General features: G+C 33.5%; 1 protein-coding gene across 3 annotated transcripts in view; it reads left to right on the top strand.

Moving 5' to 3' along the window:
- Window positions 1–21176, top strand: part of ITGA6 (integrin subunit alpha 6) — a 100593-nt gene extending 79417 nt beyond the window's left edge. For 2 of the 3 annotated variants that reach the window (XM_074303118.1, XM_074303120.1), the window contains 14 exons: window positions 3801–3961; window positions 4159–4302; window positions 6064–6179; window positions 6297–6486; window positions 6610–6693; window positions 6798–6877; window positions 7030–7107; window positions 7196–7298; window positions 8464–8637; window positions 9861–9962; window positions 10048–10158; window positions 10258–10356; window positions 13312–13437; window positions 18915–21176. In XM_074303118.1, coding sequence (XP_074159219.1) covers window positions 3801–3961; window positions 4159–4302; window positions 6064–6179; window positions 6297–6486; window positions 6610–6693; window positions 6798–6877; window positions 7030–7107; window positions 7196–7298; window positions 8464–8637; window positions 9861–9962; window positions 10048–10158; window positions 10258–10356; window positions 13312–13437; window positions 18915–19076 — 1730 coding nt within the window. In that variant the 3' untranslated portion in view covers window positions 19077–21176. Of the gene's footprint in view, window positions 1–3800; window positions 3962–4158; window positions 4303–6063; window positions 6180–6296; window positions 6487–6609; window positions 6694–6797; window positions 6878–7029; window positions 7108–7195; window positions 7299–8463; window positions 8638–9860; window positions 9963–10047; window positions 10159–10257; window positions 10357–13311; window positions 13438–16375; window positions 16506–18914 lie in introns of all 3 variants that reach the window. The other variant, XM_074303119.1, reaches the window with a different exon arrangement.
- Window positions 21177–22761: the final 1585 nt, after the last annotated feature.

Below are 22761 nucleotides of genomic sequence, written 5' to 3'. Positions count from 1 at the left end.
GCTACATTTTAGATTTTTGTCTAAATTTAAATAGTCCCAGATTGCATACATTGATCATATGTTCCCTTTTAGCCTCTAGCCACACTAATGAATTAATGAGTTGATCAGCAAGCACTTATAAAGTATCTATACTATGTGCTAGGCACAGTGATGAGTGCTGGGGCTACAAAGATAAAAATGAAACAGTCCCTGCTCTTAAGAGATTTGCATGCTATGAGAGAAGACAACATGTAAAGATATTAGGCATTTTAAGTGCCTTTGTCCATTTCCTTTGAGTTTTTCCCTAGTTACCTGGAAAAACAGCTGTCTTTCTTTGGATTATCTCCAGTTCCAGTAGGTCTTTCTCATTATCCTTTGAGTCTTGCATTTGGTAGTACAAGTGCAGGTACTCTGTGACTTTGTGCAAAGGGAGTGTACTAAGTTGATTTTAAATCTTATTTGTAATATTCTCCTTAATACTGCTCAATGTTCTCTCAGCCTGTTTGCCAGAATGTAACCTCACATACACAAGGAACACATACACAATCTGCAATATATCCAAGTATAGTTGGGATTTTTTTTAACCTACATATAATACTTTGTACTTCTTTATTTGAAAAAATCATGGATCCTCTACTATTCTTTAGGGGCGAATTAGACATGGCACTCAAAACAAACTAATCCATAACTAGTAGTATGAGACAGAAAGAAATAGTGGAAAGAACACTTGGTGGGTTTTTTTAATCTCATAATTTTTTTTTATTTTTTTTTCTAATTACATGTAAAGATAGTTTTCAACATTCATTTTTGTAAGATTTTGAATTCCAATTTTTTTCTTCCTTCCCTCTCTTATTTCCCCAAGACAGCAAACAATTTGGTATAGTTTATCCACACACAATCATTTTATTTATTTTTTTAATCTGTGATCATTTTAAACATTTATATATTAGTCATGTTGTGAAAGGAAAATCAGAACAAAAGAGAAAAACCACAAGAGAGAGGGGGGAAAGCAAAGAAACAACACCACCACCACAGGTAAAAAATAGTGTGCTTCCAATCTGCATCCAGTCTCCCATAGTTTCTCTCCCAGGTCTCTTGAATTGTCTGGGATCTCTGAATTTCTGAGAAGATCTAAGTATATAATCGTCACATAATCCTGCTGTTACTATGTACAATATTCTAGTTCTGCTCACTTCACTCAGCATCAGTTCATGTAAGACTTTCAAGGCTTAAGGATACTTGATTTGGGATCCAGGGATTAGATTTTGAATCCCAGCTCTATCACTTACTTTATTGTGTGATCTTGGACAAGAGACATTTCCTCATCATCTATAAGAGGTTTCGGATCAGATAATTTCAAATATCCATTCTTGTTCTAAACTAATGATGCTGTGAGGAGAAATCTTACTAATTTTTTTTAAAATTATAGTGAAAAATTTTCAGATCCCATTTTGTGTATAAAAAGGATTTATTCTTCAAAGCATCTATTACCTCCTTGGAAATAAACTATTTTTATCTTTGGAAAAATAAAATATGATAGGCTTTTCATTACATTTTATGAATTATGTACAGAGCCTTGAATTTGTCTGATTAGTCTCTAAATAAAATATTTATTGAATGTTGGCAATAGAGGGATTTGTTTTTATCTGTGTGTATTTGGAAATATTTGCATATAGTAATCTTTTTTCAGGGAATAGTCAGAGATTATTTGGTATTCATGGCAATCCCATAGTATTAAAAGAAATTGCAAGTCAATTAGAGAAATGTTTGCAAAAAGTATAAAAGCCAATATATTTAATTGTCCCTTCCTGTATTTAAAAAAAAAAAAAAAGTGTGTGTGTGTGTGGTAGGACAGTTTTTATTGCACAGGCTTTAAATGTAGTAATCCACTTATATAGATACTCATTATTTAGTTTTAATGAATCTTCTATTTGGCTCGCTCTCCAAAGGTCAGTTGAGAGGCAGCCTGGAAATATTTTATGATGATGTGAACTGTCTGGAGGGTTAGAAAGGGTTAAAGTAGAATTTGATACATAAATGGTTTTAATGCACCCAAACCCTTCCTGACTTTTTCCTCTGAGGACACTCAGCATGTAAGCCTTCATCTAGTTCATTTTAATGTTTGCAGGTCACTGATAAATGGATAATGTCAAGATTGTGGAGGGGCTTAAAATGGGGAGCATTCCATTTGGCAGTTCTGACATTTAGGATTTCTTCAGATGGACACAGAAATGCCTACTGTTGAAATAATATGTCAGTGTCTCTAAATTTTGATCTTGCTTGTCTGTATAGAAATAGAATCAGTTACAAGGAAAGAGCCATGTAGCTAGGAGGTGGGGTGTATGTGTATGTTCATGTGTGTGTTTTAATACATAGAACTAGTATTTAACACATAAAACTAGTTATCTTTATTGTTTTTAACACATGATATGGCAAGAGTGCTGGCTGAGGTCAGTGGACCTAGGTTTAAAATCCCACCCCTGTGATACTTACTACCTCCCTGATCTTGGACAATTATTTACCCTTTCTGGCCCTCATCTGTAAAATCAGGGGTTTAGAATAAATAGCTTCTGAAACCGATTCCAATTTAAAACTTGTAATTTTATGATCCTGTAAGAACAATTGGGTCGAAAGGTGGTTCCTCTTCCCCTTCTATTCTGGGCAAATTTCCCAGGTCTTAGTTTCTCCAAATGAAGTGAATTTGCATTATCACTACCAATAACAACAATAATAATGATATCAATATTATTAAACCTAGCTTTTCTCTTAGCTGTTCCTTTTTCTGGTCAGTTACCATGAATTCAGTTAATTCAAGTTAATTTATAGTAGTCAAAGAAACATAATAGACCAGATATGCTATTTGGGGGAAAGGTGGGTGGGAAATGCATCCTAAAGTCATAGATAAGTGATATTTCAACTATCCAGGTCATCTAAATAGACAGTCTGAGTTCAGATCATGCCTGATGCTTGCTATGTATATATGACCTTGGACATGACACAGTTTTAAAATTGGACTGCAGCTTTATCAGCTGTAAAATGAGACTAGATGAACACTAAGGTTTCTTCTAGCTTTAGCTTTATGATTCCTTATTTTAGAGGCTACATAAACAGATGATCGATCAAATATTGATTTGTAACATTTATATCTAGCTCAGAATTACTGTATATAGGTAATAGTGACCTTTCATTGTTACATGAATGTTACATTGACAAATAGCAGCCAACTTTTAATTCTTTTTAGAAGTTAATTCTATCATCAAAATACTACTGTATACCTATAAGTCTTTGTAAGAAAATGCAGCCTGCATCACAGAATAGGCTTCATAGATTTTCAATCGTAGTAGTTTTGTTTTGTTTTGAATTTTTTTTAAGACAGGTACCTACTTTATAGCTTTAGATATTTGCCTGCCTAATAGGATATTTTTTTTGAAGAGAACTTTTGACAATCCCATTTAGCCCTAGAATTCTATGATTTATATAATAAAGTCATCCTAAAACTAACAGAAAATACAGTGCTGTGGAATTTTGGATTGTTCTTGGGCTCCCTCAGGTGGCTTGAGTTGAAACTAATTTATAAATCATTGGATTTTGAATGAATAAATAAATTACAAGTAAGAAATATGAACAGGAGGGAAAATCATGTTTCCACATTAAAAGGTTAAGCTACAAGATTTTCATCTTAGCAAATGGAGTAAAAATGTTTTTCCACTAAAGTTCAAAAAAGAGGATTTTAAAAGAATTCAAAATACACTCATAAAAGGAATATACTTTGTCACTAAAACCATGTTTCATGGTATCTGTTTACTTGACTTTTTATTTAGCAATTGTGGGCACACTTGAAGCTGAAAGTCAGAGAAGGGAATCTGGCTTATCATCAAGAGTTCATTTTCCAAATCAAGCTTCTGAACCTAAGTCTTCCCATGAACTGACTCTGAAAGGTCAGAAACAAAAAATGTGCATGGAAAGAGTACTTTGGCTACAGGTAAGGAATGAAGATATTACAGAGGGAAGGGTTCAGACATTACATGAGTATTATTTTTGTTTAATTTAAGAAGGGTTTTTATGGTGGTATATACAGATTTTTTAAAGTAGTATGTTTAAATTCAAACTAAAATATTTCTCAGAAGTGTGTCATAATGTTACTGTTGCTATATACTAAGTATCCTTATTATTTTCCAGGACAACATCAGAGATAAACTACGTCCCATTCCCATAACAGCATCAGTAGAAATTAAAGAACCAAATTCACGGAGGCGAGTGAATTCACTTCCAGAACTTCTTCCCATTCTGAATTCAAATGAACCCAAAACAGTGACTTCAGAGGTAAGGTTGCCTGCCTTCCCATCATGAATTTACCCAAACATTTTAAATGTTAAATTTCCCATTTTTTTTCCTTATAGTATTAAATAATCTAGTAACAATGTCTTCCTATGAGGATAATTAGAACATGTGCTTAGATTGAAAGGCTTTTCCTTGCATAAACTTGTAACATATGCATGTGTTACATGTTCAATATACATTATATATTAAACATAGCCAATTATAATCTAAGGAAATAATGATAGGAAAAATAATCTCTGTTTATACAGTGCAAATAATTGCCAGCATTTCTTAGTAATTTGGAAAAATCACCATCTCACTGATCTCTCACTGAACAAGCTATATGAATGTATATTTTAATATATGTTCATGTTACATATATACCCTTAATCTAGCAGCTGACATGTTTACTATTTGCTCTGATCTCTACTAATCTAGAGAATAACAGGGATTTACATATATGTATGTATAAACATGCTATGTACATAAATGTGTCCATACATACATATAAATGTATGTATGTACTCATGTATATGTAAATCTATTATATATCTCCATGCATATATTCGTTTGAAATCAATGAAATGAAAATTTCTTTCCTCCTCCCCTCCAAATTGGGAAGTAGTTTATAGGCTGAAATTTTTTTTCTATTACAATTTTTTCTTATTATGACCAGCTGATTTTAGTATTGCTATCCAATATATCTTATATTTCTGTCACAATGTTCTCATATAAAAGACCTTTTCTACCTTTGAAAAGTTATGGGACTGCTCTTGGTTGGTCTGGTTCTTAAAAGCAAGGGACAAGTCTTACTCAGAAAGGAAACCTGTGATCAGCAAGATGAAATGGGCAATATTAGACATTCAGTTATGTTCTGTTAAAATTGGAGAAAGCAGAGATCACAGGAGCGGGGAAAGGTTAGGAATAGTGAGCAGATTTAGAGAGGAAAAGGTTCATTTATCTGTGACTATGTTCCCCTCTTGCTATCAGTGGATCAGCTTAAGTTCACATGGTACACAGTCCCCTGTGATCTCTGCTGATCTTAGTGGATTATTGGAGGTCAGTCTTTCAGAGTGAAGAGTAAAGATATAAAGTCTTTTGAAATTGGAGACCAATTAAATCTAAATTTTATAAAATACCATAGTGTATAACACTGCCTCATAAACTCTTTAGTTGTTATTGAAGTGGATATTTTTGTCATTTTTATAATCATTTCCTAGAACATTCTGCCTTCAGTGTAGAATGATGAAACAAGGAGGAAGAAATCTTTTTTTGGCTATTCAGTTACGTCCTACTTTTCTGACCCCTTTTGGGCTTTTCTCAGCATAGACACTGGAGAATGGTTTGCCATTTCCTTTTCCAGCTCATTTTATAGATGAGAAAACTGAGACAAACAGAGTGAAGAGAATTTGTTCAGGGTCACATAGCTAGTAAGTTCCTGAGGCCAGATTTGAACTCAGGAAAATGAATCTTTCTGGCTCCAAGCCCAGTACTCTGTTCTTTGCACCATCAGACAACTTTAACCATGATTTTTTTCTTATGTAATTGGGGAAAAGTTTTTAAAATGCTATTTAGTTTTTCCTTTCAGACCCAAATGGAAATTGGATATGTTACAAAAGGCTTGTATGCCTGTGGTCTCTTCAGAGGGAACAGTTCTCATACCAGAATATGGGCATTATGGAAGAAGCCATTCATTTACTTAGCCTTTTGTCATTGTTTTTCTGAGTGATGTTAACTTAAACTCCCTTCTGTTTTTTCTTCTAGGTCCAGTTCTTAAAAGAGGGATGTGGAGATGACAACATCTGTAATAGCAACCTGAAATTAGAATACAGATTTTGTACACGAGATGGCAACCAAGACAAATTTTCTTATTTACCAATGTAAGAATAATTTTTGTAGCATTAGCATAAACAGTTATCATTTGGTAAGGGCTGTTTGATGAGAAAGGTTCTTGAGTGTCTTGAGAATGATATTGTTGTCTCTCTTTTTTTTCATAGTCACAATGGCATTCCAGAGCTTGTTCTCAAAGATCAGAAGGATATTGCTTTAGAAATAACAGTGACAAATAGTCCATCAAATCCCAGGGACCCTACAAAAGATGGGGATGATGCTCATGAAGCCAAACTCATTGCAACTTTTCCTGATACCTTAACTTATTCTGCATACAGAGAACTGAGGGCTTATCCTGTGAGTGTCTTAAGGACAAAAAGGGAGAAAGAAAATTGGTTGTGTGTATTTTATATGCATGCATAAATCTTGCACTTGATATTTTGACCTAACTTTTTTTTTTTTTTTTTTTTACTTTCATAGGAAAAACAGTTGAGTTGTGCAGCTAATGTAAATGGTTCCCAGGTAGACTGTGAACTTGGAAATCCCTTTAAGAGAAATTCCAGTGTGGGTGCTAATTTTTTTTTCATTTTATTATTTTAAAATGTCATTAAGATTTAGATAGATTGCATTCATGTTAATTGGCATACATGTATGTTTCTCTTTTTTAGGTTACTTTTTATTTGATTTTAAGTACCACAGAAGTCACCTTTGATACCACAGACCTGGATGTGAATTTGAAGTTGGAAACGTAAGCGTTCTTTTTCCTCAGTCTCTTCATTTAGTCTTGTACCATAAATGTGTAGGCTTCTATGAATTGCCTCTGATCTGACTCATGAAAGAAATGTAATTATAATGAAAAAACTGTTAAAATAAAACCTCATTGTTTCCTTTTCACTTCAGAACAAGCAATCAAGATAATTTGGCTTCAATTACAGCTAAAGCTAAAGTGGTTATTGAACTGCTTTTGTCGGTCTCTGGGTAAGTGTTTGTATTTAGCATAACAAATCAATGTTTGAAAGAACCATTTACAATCTTTACTGAAACCTAGTGTTTTTTAATTTAACAGAGTTGCTAAACCTTCCCAGGTGTACTTTGGAGGTACTGTTGTTGGTGAGCGAGCTATGAAATCTGAAGATGATATTGGAAACTTAATAGAATATGAATTCAGGGTGAGTTAGAGCAGATGTACAGAAGATATGGTGTTCATATAAATAAATTCATTTTTTCTTACTAATCTTCTTATTTCTACCAAATCAATTCCAGCCTTCTTAATTTGGCATTTGAGGAGTCCCACAGCTTGATCTTTCCATCGTTATTTTACATTGAACTTGTCTACACACCCAGGGAGGTGCAATGCTGGAATTGGACTTAGGAAAACCTGAGTTCAAATGTAGCCTCTAACATTTCATATTCTCTGTTTGCCTCAGTTTCCTCAATTGCAAAATAAGAGTAATAATAATATACCTCCCAGAGTAGATATAAGTATCAAATGAGATAATATTTATAAAGCACTTAGCACAGTGGCACTATATATGCACTGTTGGCACTATATAAATTTATTGTTCAGTGTTTCATTGTGTGTCTTAACACTTCTTAACCTCATTTGGGGTTTTCTTGGCAAAGATACTGAAGTGGTTTGACATTTCCTTCTCCACCTCATTTTACGTTGAAAAATTGAGGCAGTTTGGCAATTTGTTATTATTTGTACTAATGAAAATTTAAATATATATGTGTGTATTTATATAAATTTAGTTTTGGAAGTTAATATCTATTTCTCTCAACAGGTTTAACTTTTATATTTTTGTTTTATTTGAAGAATATGAAACTTGGCTTATATTTTGCAAAATATAGGTTTGGGGATATATTGAATAAGAACAATGAAGTGATGAAAAATTTCCTGGGGGCTAACTGCACAGCAGATGATTAAACTGTCTGATTATCTGTTTGACTTTATCCATATGACATATTTCCCTTGCCTGTGACTAAAAATCCTGAGCTCAGAAATATAGCAATTACATATAGTAAAAACCACTATGCCTTGTCATGTCATAGAGGTGTCATTCCTGACCCATGATAGCAGCAACACGAGAAGATTCCAAGGGTATCTTTACATTTGAAGTTAATGGTTGATGACCGGATTATATAGAACCGCATCAGAAGACCAGTGTGCTTTGCCCTGGAATTTGTGCTTCTAACATCTCTCTGCTCTCATTCAATTTTTTTATCAAATATTCTTGACATTTTTCCAACTGCTTATGAGTGGAAGCTGTTGCTATAAATTTGCATTAAGAGAATTTACTTTGAGATAACATATGCATTTTTATTTCCCAATAGGTAATTAATTTAGGTAAACCTCTTAAAAATCTTGGCACAGCATCTCTAAACATTCAGTGGCCCAAAGAAATTAGCAATGGCAAATGGCTGCTTTATTTGATGAAAATAGAATCCAAAGGACTGGAACAAATAAACTGTGAGCCACAAGATGAAATTAACTCTCTGGGACTAAAGGTATATTAATAGGTTTATTTTCAGTTTATAACATATCTAATATAATTATGTCAGTGAATGGAAGAGGATTGCTTTTGATGCATTCACTAAACTTTCCTGAGGAAATCGACAGAATAGTAATCTTGCCTTTCTTCCTCCCTCATGAGAGTGGGAAATTTTCAGATTAAATATCTTCCTTTCAAAGGCTAGAACTGCCTTTACTCATTTCAGGAAATGAAATATCTGAAATTTAAGGGCCAATAATAAGATCAAATCCACTGAGAACTGAGATGAGTTGGGAGGAATAATACGATGGTTGGGTGTGCTATTTATGGAACAATAAAAATAGTGCTGATCTTATAGTGAGGACACTAGGTTCTAATTGGCCATGTAACCAGGAGTATGTCACTTTTCTCTCAAGCCTCAGTTTCTTCATCTATAACATGGGATAATATTATTGTTAATCTTCACCCTACAGGGTTGTTATGAAGATCAAATGAGATAATGTACTAAAAGCCCTTTGTGATCTTAAATGTGTTACAGGAATGTCAGTAATTATAGTGAATAATCCTTTAGTCACACTAGAGACTTGGACAGGCAGTTTCGCTTTGCTTTAACTGTATCAGCCAGAGATATTTTGTAGGACATTTATTGGCCATTGAAAATGGCCTTTAAAATACAACATAGGTATAAGAGCTTTTCATTGTTGTTCTGGACCTGTGAGAAGGTAGTGTAGTGTGATAGATAACTGGCGTTATTGTCTAGTACACCTGGATTCTAATGCTGCCTTAGAAATGTACTCTATGTAACCAATAACATCTCAGTGCCTCTGGGCACTACATTAGTAGAATAAATTTTCCTCCCTGGGAATTCCCAAAAGCATTTTATGGTGACAGGGGTTATTTAAGTCCTAGCTAATTCTTTGGAGAGCTTGTTCTCTCCTTCAGCATGTATTTATGTAGGCCAAGGACAATCTGCCTGGTATTAAAATCATCATATATCAAAAAGTTTAAATGATGAAAACTTTTTGCTGATTTTGTACATAAATTGTTACTTATGTTTTAGTCCCTTGAGGAGGAGAAAGAATCTTATGTGTGACTATTATTAAAATGTGGATTGCTTCAAATCCATCTTTGAAAGGGATAATAAGTAAAAAGTCCAGATTGTGGGGGAGGTGGAGCAAAGACAGAATTACTTGACTACTTGAGATCTTCTTGGTGATATTTCTTCTCTTTCTTCTTTAGGAATCTCCTCACAACTCACGAAAGAAAAGAGATATTGCAGAGAAACAGACAGATGATGGCAGAAAATTTTCTTTATTTGCAGAAAGAAAATATCAGACACTAGTAAGCATTCTCCAGGAGATTTGGCAGATTATTAGCATTCGTTGGTACAATACATTTCACCTTTTTAATTTTAATTTCTTTCTAGAACTGTAGCACAAATGCTAACTGTGTGAACATAAAATGTCCTCTACATGGTTTGGACAGCAAAGCTTCTGTTATATTACGGTCAAGGCTGTGGAACGGTACATTCCTAGAGGTATGACTTCATTCTGGGACACTTGTTTAGAGAGATATTTGCTCTCCCATAAGAATTGATTGTTTCTTTGACACATATACTGTGTTTTTTCTAAAACAGGAATATTCCAAGCTGAACTACTTAGATATTCTTCTTCAGGCTACCATTAATGTTACTGCTAATGCAGAGAATATTAAGGTTCCAAATGCAGGCACTCAAGTGAGTAGTTTCAAAATCATTTTGATCTTTTTTTTTCTGGGTTACTTGGCAAAACTGAAGTTGTCGGTGTATTTTGTTTGTACTTTCTTACCTCATCATTCCTTTTTCCATTCCTTCTTAAACATCTACCCACTCCCTTATTTGTATTTTGATAAAATCTTAGGGTCAGAATGAAACTGAGAAACCATCTAACCTTGCATATATTAAATTATCAAAAATATTTGTAAAATGAGTTATAGAATAATTGAATTTTAGTTTGGAGGAATTGCCAGGACTGTCTAGATGAAGGAATCTTAACTTTTTGGGGGAGCCATGAACTCCTTCTCATAATAAAGATTTTAAATAAATCAAACTCAGAATTACAGAAATTACAAAAGAAACTAATTATTTTGAAATACCATTGTACCAAGTTCATAGATTTCAGGTTAAATACTCCTGATCTAGGGACTCCTCTCATTTTTTTGAAAATGACATGCATAATTTCAATAAATGTGGGTATTGCCTCTTAGTAAATTTTGTAAAAACATCTTTTCTTTCTCATCTTATGTGATTCATGTTCATTTTCTTCTATGGAACCTCCAAAAATCTTCAAATCTACTCAATCTCTAGAGGTTTTCTCTGGGTCTTTTAATATTGTTATGATACAGATTTAATAGACTGTCCTTCTGTTAATCTTTCTAATCTATTCATAACTGGTTTAATTCCTTTTCCACTTAAACAGGTATTTAATGACCTCTCTCTCTCTCTCTCTCTCTCTCTCTCTCTCTGTCTCTCTCTTTTTTTTTTTTTTTTTTTTTTTGGTGCTGAGGCAATTGGGGTTAAATGACTTGCCCAGGGTCATACAGCCAAGAAGTATTAAATGTCTGAGAGCAGATTTGTACTCGGGTCCTCCTGAGTTCAGGGCTGGTGCTCTATCCATTGTACCACCTAACTGCTCCTAGATCTCTTTTAAGCCAAAATAAAACCAGCTTTTGATCTTGAGTAAAAATTGTTGTTGTACTCTATAGCTTAATATCTTAGTATAGCTGATTATACTAATGTTATACTACTATATACTATTATAATACTACAATAATATGCTATATTATTATATTAATAATAGCTTAGTATAGCTTAATATCTGTAACTCACGTAGAGCCATCATATCTTTCTTTTGCCATCTTGATAATCAAAGGGAGCATTTTGAGTTCATTCATAAGGCTGCACAATTGCTCAAATGATGTATAGTCTTTTGCCCTACAGCTATTCAATTTTAAGCCCCTCTCCTTATCTATCTGCCATGTTTGTTTAAGGAACTTGTATTGATTGACTAATTCAGTGGGCTGCCAAAGCAATTGTGTATTCTAATCTGGATAGTAAACATATTTATTCTTCATTTATTTGGCTTTACCTGTGTGATTTTTGAATGTTTTCCTTTGAGAAGCCAAGTTTTTCACTGAAGAGGACCTAGAGCATTTGAGAAATCAATACAAACAGCACAATTTTAAACATGAACATTGGGAGAAACTCAATATCTCTAAGTAATCCCTCTTCCAATTTGATTCCACATGGGACATTATCCCAAACTGTGGCCAACCTTTGGCAAGCATCTCTCTCTCTCTTTGTCTCAGTATTGTCTGTCTCAATATTGACTATTAGAGTCATTGATTAAAGTTTTAACTCTAATTCCATTTGTCAGGAAAGTCTTGCATAATAAAAACTTTGGAAAAGAATTAAGAGCTACATTTTGCTGTGTAGAACCAAATACTTTCTCATGATCAATTTACAATAAATGCAAAAGCATCATGTCTTCACAAAACAGGTGATTCACATGCAACTGGGACAATGTGTTTGCTATAAAAAATTGAATTTGAATGCCTCTAGTGATTGAGGAGCTTACTTTCTCATAACAAATCCTATTCCATTATTGAAAAGCTTTAATTAATATGAAATTCTTCCTTGTCTTGAGCTAAGTTGGTCTCTTTGTAACTCCTAACTCCCATCATTGAGGAAATCTCAGATTTGCTCAAGAAAATTGTCCAAATGTGAAGTTTCCAAGGTAATTCAGTTCAATAAACATTCATTTAAAATTTACTATGTATGGATCATTAGGACATTATCATAAGAGAAGAATACAAACCTACCCAATAATGTACCAATACCTTAGAGAAGGTATCAAAATGTCATGTAACGCATAAAAGAGAAGGTCATCCTGATTTGGGGGAAGTGGGAGTTTATGAATAAGATAATATTTGGTTTGGGTTTTAAAGGATGGTCAGGAGTTTACCAGGCAAGCAGTTTGCTAGTATAGGGAACAATATTGAATAAGCAAAGGAAGAGTACAGGTCAATTTTCTTGACCAGATTTAAGATTTCCTGGGGAGGAACTTCTTTGACCAGAGCAGATCACAACTTAAATTTTTAGTTTTGTGGACCGTTGAGAAGTAAAATGAAATGTTCAATCACACAGCCAATATGTGCACTTGAATATAGAGAGATCTTCTTGATCCCCTCTGCCATGCTACTTCCACCCACAGAAAAATATTTATGCATGTCCACATCCCTTTCTGACTTCCTTGCCCTCCATTAGCCTTAGTGGCATTCTCTGAAAACTCTAAAATGTTTTGGAATGCTTATTGTTCATAAATATTCTTTCTACCTAATTTAGCAGTTCTTTCTCATACTGAACTTTTTAATGGGGGAGAGGGAGGAGCTTTATCAATGTAGGCTTATAGTCCTTTTAAGTCTGCCTGGAGTGAAGAAAGCAGAATTGGAGAAGGAAACAAGTGTTAAATGTATTACACAGTTTTATAAGGAAAAAAAATTCATTTAAAATTAAATATACTTTATAGATAACCTTGTCAAAATTACTTTTGAAGGCAAAATCTGAGCCAGAATTGTTCTTTCAAACTCTTAACACTTTGCATTCATTCACACAGAGTACATTGATCCTCACATGATTTCTTCTGCTTCACAGGTCCGTGTTACAGTATTTCCTTCAAAGACAGTTGCACAGTATTCTGGAGTGCCTTGGTGGATCATCCTTGTGGCTATCCTTGCTGGAATTTTGATGCTTGCTCTATTAGTATTTTTACTATGGAAGGTAGGTTTTGAGTAGCATTTTTATGTGTATTTTATTTCATGTTTTAAAAATTATTGGTTTTCAAAATAGGGAGGCCAGCATATTGTAATTATCTGGATATAATGGAAAGTTTTGATGTGTAAAGTTCAACCACCTTAATGTACAACCATAGACCAGGTAACTAAATATGTTTTAGCAGTAGTAGATTCATTTTTTTGTTGCTTGAGACTGGCCTACTCTTCATTTGGGATCAAGTCTTGTCAAGTTTTATCTGTGTCCTTCCCTCCTGAACTGTACAGCTCCTTCCCCTCCTCCCAACCCCTGCAACATGAAATGACCATATGATGTGACAAAACTTGGAATCAATATGAAAAAAACTACCATCAATGCTTTCTGTTCTAAACATAATAGAAACCCATGTAGAAACTTTTCATTTCTTTTTAATTGTAAAAACATCATTCCCTCTCCCTCTTCTGAAACCATTTTAAAAAACAATCTTCCACATGGTTTTTACTTGTCATTATATGAGTTTTTATATATATAATATATACATATAATATGAGAATTTATGTTATATATGCATATCATATATCTTATATGAGGATTATATTTATATGTGTACATTATTTTCTATTTGTATTTTTTATGAGGATTCTGCCTGTATGCATACTATTGTTTTTAGATGTTATACCTTTAGACACTATTTTGCAGTCCAGGTTTTTAGTACTATTGGTAATGTATAATTCTCTCACTTCATATTACATTTTTTTATTGTTGTTTAGTTGTTTTCAGTCATGTTCAATTTTTCATAACCCTTGGGTGTTTTGTTTTTTTTGGCAAAGATTCTAAAGTAGTTTACCATTTCCTTCTTCAGCTCATTTTGTAGATGAGGAAACTGAGGCAAATAAGGTTAAGTGACTTACCCAGGGTCACACAGCTAGTACATGTCTAAGGCCAAATTTGAACTTCGTTCTTTTTTACTTCAGTACTCTAGCTACTGTGCCACCCAGCTACCCTCATTACAAATTTCAATAAATCACAAATAGAGTTTAGCTATGGGCTACACAGAATGCTATTTTTCCTATCTGTTTTAACAAATAGTTATGCTTCCTCCAGTTACGGCCAGACTTAAGTTGTTTCCACCAAAGTGAAGCCATTCTTTAGACTTCTCCCATAGAATGCATTTGGAATTCTTGTTATCAGAAAATCCCAAGAGTTTTTGATTTACTGTAAATCTTAGAATCTGATCTTTCTTACCTTGATGTGGATCTTTATTGTGCAAGCAGCAGGTTCATGCAATTATATTTTTCATATTCTAACCAGCCTGTGCCAAAATAAAATCAAGAAAAATGAAGTCAAGAAAAAAAGTGTTTTGGTCTTAGGGGAGTGCCTCTAAGGATAGCCTTCCAAATAGGTTAATAGCTTTTCATCTAAAAAGTTGGTGTCTCAAGCCCCAGCACTGCCATCACCTAGCTGTGTTGCTTTGGCTAAATCACATAATGTCTCTTTGCCTCGGTTTTCTTACTTGAAATATGATAGTGAAATGAAATAGATGTGCCATTCTGTAGCTCTGTTTTCTTTTAAGTTTTTGTATAAAGTAGTTTGGCTCTCAGAATTTACATGTAGATAAGACTCATTATTTTATGGTTACTCCCATAATACTGAAGCCTTGATTTCCCTTCTTAGGAGGACCCAGACCTGTAAATTCTTGGTGTGGGGAACATGCAAGCCATATTAACTTATAGTTATTAGAGAATTCTCTGGGACATCAGAAGGTTAAGTGATGATCATAGAAATAGTTAGTATATGTGATGATTGGGACTTCCTGACTCCACAGTACAGTCTATCTAAACTAGTGATGTCAAACTCAAATAGAAAAGGATTGGATCTGCATAATGACTACTTAGAAAAATCACAAATCATCATCTGCTACATTGTATTTTTATTTATTTTGTTAAGCATTTCCCAGTTATATCTTAATCTGGTTGGGGCTTCACTCTCAAGAGTTTGACTTTTCTGTCTTAGGTCACACTGCCCCATGATTAGCATGGATAATTGAGAGATCACTAGGTGGTTTTACAAACAATATTTCCTAAAATCAACTAGGTATATCTTTGTCAGCACAAGAAGTTGAATTCACTAAAGGTCACGGACTTATCAGGAATAGCTACATTTCTGAGTATAATTCCAAGGCCTTATGAACCAAGTATAAGTAAATAGAACCAAGTCTCCCGTTATACAAAGGAAATTACAGTAGAAAGTGGGATAATGCTTTTATACTCATTTAGAGTGACCTAATCTAATTCACTTAAGTTTCTACCATTTGAGGGTTTCATCTTCATCCAGAATTTGTGAAAATGATAGCAATCATTCTTTCGCTGTTCTGTCTTCAGATTTGTATTGTAATTTGCTTCACAAATCTCTAGGCCCCAAAGAGATGGTATTTGTTCGGCAGAATTTATTGTGAAAGAAAGAAAGAAAAAAAAAAAAAAAACTTCTCAGCAGCTCTTTTCCTAGTATTTGTGCAACGTCTCACTTCAGAGAATTCATTTCCTAACTACCGTCTGAACAAACAGCACAGGTCAGCCTTCTGACCTTCTGCAGAGGGGCACAAAGCACTTTCAAGATGAAACCAAAGCCATAGCCTTCCATGTGGGGAAATGCACGCCTTGACACTCTTCTTCAGAATAAATGAAATCAATTCCCCTCTAATATGTTACCCATATTGGTTCCTTAGTTGTTGGGGTAGTAAAAGAAAAGTCAGCAAAAGAGGCAATATGTCCTGGAGGGTCTGGGTTGACTGTTATCCTAAATATTTAGTGCTGTCTTGCTCCTGGCAGCCGAAATTGGTATCTTTATAAATAGGCTATAAATGTAATGGATCAAGTTCTGAGGTTTTTTTGGTTTGGCTATTATACATCAACTTATGAAATTGACTAAGTGCCTTGCTTCCTTATAGTGTGGTTTCTTCAAGAGAAATAAGAAAGATCATTATGATGCCACATATCACAAGGCTGAGATCCATGCTCAGCCATCTGATAAAGAGAGGCTTACTTCTGATGCATAGTATTGAGCTACTTCTGTAATTGGTAATTGATCAATGTTTTTCATTGCTAGCTGTGGGCCCTGCTGTGGTTGTGGTGGCTAATGTTAAGGGAAAGAGCTTGCTGCATTCGTTTCATTAACAGATGAGTTTCCATGTGTCTTCATGTGCTTGCTTGCTTTTATTTTCATTATTTGCATTTGAATGCTCACATACTTTTTGTTTTTTATTAAGTTTTTAAAAAAGCCTTCAACCACAAGTGTGATTGCCCTCCTTCCTCCCCATTCCAGTACAACCTAAAACAGTAGCAAAAAATGTGTATTCTTATAATACTTTTAAACAAATACCCCAAATCTCTATAATCACTTAGAGCTTACTACATAATGTATGTGTATCTATGTGTATGTACATGTATGCACATATATACATATATACTCACTACTGGATAATGAGCAAAATTGAAGATGTTAAATACATAAGGAATTGCTACTGATTTTTTTTTTGGTTATGGAATTGCTTATAATTAGAGGCGATGTTGGCTGCTTTATTAATTATTAACCTTTGTTGCATGCTGAAAACATGTTATTTCTCTTGATGGAAAGGGTTTTTCATCACTTTAATTTTACCTTTTTTTTCTTATTATCATTTTAATTACTTACACTAAATGGAGGGGGGAATTGATAATTTGAAATAATTTTGTTGTTGTTCAGAAATATTGTGCTGCTAAGATCAAGAGATGTAGCCTTGCTTTGCTGCAACATAAGACAGACCAAAAACCATTTCAGCACATTATTACCAGAATTTCTGTAATTAAGATTTCTATACATTACTGGTGTAATAGTAAATAGTAAAGAAATTTCAATTCAACAAAATAATTTAGACAGTCCATCAAGTTTATTGTGATGGACTTTGACCTCTATGTTCCCTTTTTAAAATTTTTGGATCTCCTTATACTTTTCTTATTTGTGGACCCATGGGAATACTTGAGTGTTTTCCTTTCTTTTGTTTATTTATTTAGTTAGTTATTTGTGACATCTTGGTAAACAAGGAAAGGACATTTTGCCAACTTCCTGTTCCTTTCCATGGCTCAGTTTGGCAACCCACTCAGATTCCAATGGGTACTTCTCTCATGCCATTGAATGTTCATTAAGTTATTGCATTATTTAAATGGGATAACAGCTGTGTTTTATGGTAGATAGATACTACTGTGACCTGATCTGGGATAATAAATCATTTTTTAAAATATGGTCACCATTAAAGTATCCTTAAGATGAAAGCTCTCATGTATTTTTTTTCCTATTGCCATATTAATACTTATACAATTTTTTACTATGGTATTTTAATAATACTGTAATACCATTCAACATAAGCATTCTGCTCCTGTAGGTAATTGCATAATAAGCAGTCTAATCTTTCATTCTAAATATCCTCATCATCCATCATCTCACTGCATTTCTTAAATTTGAAGACTCTTCCTTTACTACCACACTGCATTCCAAACAGTTCTTGATTCTGAAATAGCTCAGAAATTTTCCATTCAGATTGCATAGTCTTCCAAAAGAGCAGAGTAGAAACTGCTAAAGTACTTAATTCACATAACTCTTGTAATGGAAAAAGCATATTGCTTTTTCAAAGAAAAAAAAAAAGGAGCCATTCCAATGTCTTGTGAGGCCCACAGTAGCTCAAACAAAATAAGAGGTTTAGGCAGTGTATCATTTAGCTTAGTGCTAGCACATAATTACTTCATTATTTGTAAAGAAAAGAGATTAACTTGTAGACAGGTCAACATGTCCCATACAACTAAAATGATATAGAGCTCCCAGAAGATATGATATGAGCAATGAAGCTTTAAACAGGAAGCATAAGTAAAGTTTTTAAATATGCCAGTTCCACCACATTGGTATATTCAGATACTGTCTTACAAAATGTTTGTGACTTAACATCAATTTATTTTAGCAAAAAAACCTTTTCTCTTTTATTTTCAGGCTTTATTTAACTCCTAAATCTATTTCCAAAATGCCCTTTTTGCTGAAATGATTCCTTTAGTGGGATTTTTAGAATTTTATAATTCCAAATAAAATATTGTAATTATATGTTCAGTTGTAGAAACATTTTCCCAGTGACTCCTAACTTATTAGAATAGAGATGGGCTTCATATTTAAAAAAATTTTTTTAAATATAAAGTCAATAGTTGAAAATATACTTGCCCAGCCTCCAATTACATAGATCTTCTACTCTCTTCTCACTCTATTACTCTCCATTTTTTCAACCTCTGCCATTTTTCTTTAGAGATATATTGTGTTTCTTTCTTAAGGAAAATTATTTCTTTTTTCCCAAATGTGGGAATTACTTTAGAAGGAAAAAAAAAAAAAGCTTAGCTGTTCCTACTTTAGTACATTTTGTTTTGCATTTTATAACTGAATATTTTTGTTCCCCTTTTCTGCCTCTTCTCTAGTGTGGATTCTTTAAGCGCTCCAGGTACGATGACAGTGTTCCCCGATACCATGCTGTAAGAATCCGGAAAGAGGAACGGCAGATCAAAGATGAGAAATATAATGATGGCCTGGAAAAAAAACAGTGGATCACAAAATGGAATGAAGATGAAAGCTACTCCTAGGGGGAAAAACAGCACACTTTCCAGACTATTCTCTTGTTTTCCAACTCAGAAATTTAAATGGATTTAAAAGTTCCTTCGGTAACTGAGGATTGGTTTCAGACTTACTACAGACAGTATGGACCTACAGTTCTTAACTGTGGATATTGTTACATATCCCAAGGCTTTTATTTTGCACAGCTAAATTTAAGACAGATGGAACTGATTTTTTTTTAAGCTGCCTTAATTTAAATTTCTAGATTGCCTTTTATTTTGGTGTGGCTGACCTCTGATGAGAAAAGGTATGCTGAGTTGTACCTCGTGTGAAATCTTCTCATTAGTATATTAGAAAGAAAGCCACTATCATCAGTCATGCTGATATCTACATACTGATATCTAAGCTTTATAATTCTTGCATTGCCTTTCCAAATATTTCTTCCACTAAAATCAGAGAACTTTAAATCAACAACGATTTAACCTAAAGTACTGTCTTTAAGTAAATGTGCAATAGAAGGTGATGCTGCCATCCCACCATCTTGTTTTTAACCTCAGATTTGTGTGAATATACTCACACCAAAATATACAGGTTATCATTTCTTCTGACTAACACACACACACACACACACACACACACACACACACACACAACAGGCTTGAATATTAGTTACATTGTTTTGTATATATTTTAGCCCTGGTATTTATTTTTCTCATAAATCATTTTGCCTTTGACTAACACATAGGCCAAAGACTATCCAATTTATCTTTCTTTGATTGGTTTAGGTGATCAGGATTAGTGCAGAAGTGGTTAGTGGTTTTGACCTAAATCTTTCACTGCAAAAAGAAAATAATAATTCTTTATAAATATGCCAGAGATATTTTTTTAATAACTTAAAACTTAACTATATATTATAGCATCTTCCCCATTATCTCTTCCACTTTCATTCTTCCTAAACTCCATCTAGATCTGGGTTTGGTTAAGAGGTAGGATTTAACTCTAAGATAGGATTAACTCTAAGAACAGTCAGGGTCCCCCCCCCCCCTTTTTTTTTTTTTTTTTGGTATGGGAATGTTTTGTTTGCCCTCCAGCTATTATTTTCAGAACATCATATATATGCTTTAAGGAAGTCTTAGAGGAAAAGGACTTGTTTGTCCCCATCCTTCACTCCTCCAGATGCTCTCTATTAATAGCACTTGGAAACAAGCTAGGTGAATATGGTGGATCTGAACTGATCCAATTTGAGACTACTGAATGAATGCTCTGATGTCAAAATAGTGATTTTATTTTTTAAACATGATAGCTGACTTTTAATTTTTTTGTTACTATTAAAGCCATCAAAAGAACGCATTGATGTTTTTTTTTCAACCTATGTTCTATGAATGACTTTGTGAATATGAAAATAAGAACTTTAAATGCCTTTAAATTGCATATTGCATTCAGTTGACATAATATATAGGCAATTTCTGTGCTATATACATTGATTATATCTTGAATAGAAATGGGTATCATAAAACAGGCTACTTAACTGTCATGTTCCAAAATGTTAAGTTATGGGAGGAAGGAAAGCAGAAAGGTGCTAATTAGTTTGAAACTAAGTATAAGAAAATATAAAATACAAAATACTATTATGTGTGCTTTCATTGGTTTGGACTGGTTTTTTTCCTTTTCAGGAATTTTATGCCCTTAAAATTCTTAAGCATTTCAAAAGTCTTCATTCATTTATACAATGACATTTACACAAATTGTATTTTGTTTACAATTTTAGTTTCAAAACCAAGGTAGCATCAGTGTTTAACAATTCAGTTTCTTGCCTGGATAACTCAAGATCCCAATGTACTGACTTTATAAACTGCTAAGAGGCTGCTTGTGCTGGCAGTGTTCATAGGCCTTTGTGATTAAAAAATGAATGTTCTGAAGTCGGTGTAGTTTTCAACAACACAAAAAGCAAGAATGTTGTTGCAGTGTTAAATTTAGAATTGTTAAAAATGTCATCTCAAGTCAAGTCACTGGTCTGTTTGCATTTGATAAATTTTTATACTAACTAACGTTGTAAAATCATTCCATGATGAGAACGTACCTGTGGATATTTGTATAAAAGTGTGAAATAAATTTTTTTTATGAAAGTACTTACTGCTTAGTCATTATCATGAGGCTAGCTTTGGTATTGGAACATAGCAAATATCTGTGAGAAAGTCTTTATTGCCAGATTTCTCTTTGTGAAACTATTTATTTTTATGGTTTATGAAGTAGTATATTATTTAATTTTAATACACAAAATCATCCCAAAGTTGTCATATGATTTTGATTAATGTTTGATATAAATGAGTAAACAAATATCCAAAGAAAAGGCAATATAAAATCTGTAATAAGAAAATTTGGATAGTTTAAAAAACTTTTTAAAAATTTATAATAGCATATTTATTTTCTTATGTAAGTCTATGCTATGCAATGAAGGAGACAATTCTTTTTTCCCCCCAGTTTACATTATTTACCAGGTCCTCAGTATATAATGATATGAGAATGTTAGATTAGAAAGCCTCAAAGATCATTCAGCTTTTGGATCTAGGATTCTGTGTCCAGATTAATTTGGACAATGATGAGATAGTGTCTTTACCAGTTGTAAAAAGTGAGGTTATTTGAAGTGATCGAGTAAGTATTTTTCTTTTGGCTGTGACATACTTTAAAATCTGCAGAATAAATATTATTATATATTAGAAAAAAAGACTGAATTTAGAGTCAGAACACCTGGATTATGGTTCTACTGCTATTATATTATTGTCATTTAACCTGAGTTTCAATTTGTCCATCTTTAAAATAAGGCAACTAGGTGATGCAGGGGATGGAGCACTGGGCTTGGAGTCAAGATGACTTGAGTTGAAATTTAGGCTTGGATACTTTACTACCTTTGTGATCCCAGGCAAGTCACTTAACTCTGTTTGTCTCAGTTTCCTCATTTGTAAAATAAGTCGAAGAAGGAAATGGCAAATCACTCCAATATCTTTGCAAGACAACCCCAAATGGGGTCATGAAGAGTCAGGCACAACTGAACAACAAAAACAAAATGGGAACAATGATAGAAAATTTACTTACCTCACTCATTGTTACTAGACACATCAACAGATTCATTGGAAGACAGTCAAAATTCATGAAATCATAGGTATAAATCATATTCTAAATTAACTTATGTTGCTCTCTACATTTCTGGAGGGAGTACCTAAATCCATGAGGTCATAGATTCACCAAGAATTGAAATGGTCTGTACCCAGCTTCTTAAACTGGGTTGTGATCCATATGGGGTCAATGTGGGGGTTATAAAGTTATGATTTATTATCGGTAAATGTTCGATTTGTATACCCATTTTAATATATCTGTATCCTTGGGGTCACATTTCTCCAGTGAAAAGGAGTTAAGAGTGGAAAAAGTTTAAGAATCCTTGGTCAATACTAGAGTATCTGAGAACCCCAATCTAGTATTTGGATAGTATTGTAGGCCTTTGATATTTTAGAAAAAGCAAATAACCTCAGCCAAAAATAAGCAAGAATGACATTACAATATTTACTTTAGATTTGTTTAAAATGTCCTATCAAGTCAGATTATAAGAATCTAATGAGATACTGTATGTTAAAAAGCACTTTGTAGGCTGTAGAATTTCAAACACATGTACAGTAAACATCTTCATCATTCTCAACATGAGAATTGTAGGGGAAATGG

This window comes from Sminthopsis crassicaudata, chromosome 3, assembly GCF_048593235.1.
Source record: "Sminthopsis crassicaudata isolate SCR6 chromosome 3, ASM4859323v1, whole genome shotgun sequence".
NCBI classification, from domain to species: domain Eukaryota; kingdom Metazoa; phylum Chordata; class Mammalia; order Dasyuromorphia; family Dasyuridae; genus Sminthopsis; species Sminthopsis crassicaudata.
This window is presented reverse-complemented; position numbering and strand designations above follow the sequence as displayed.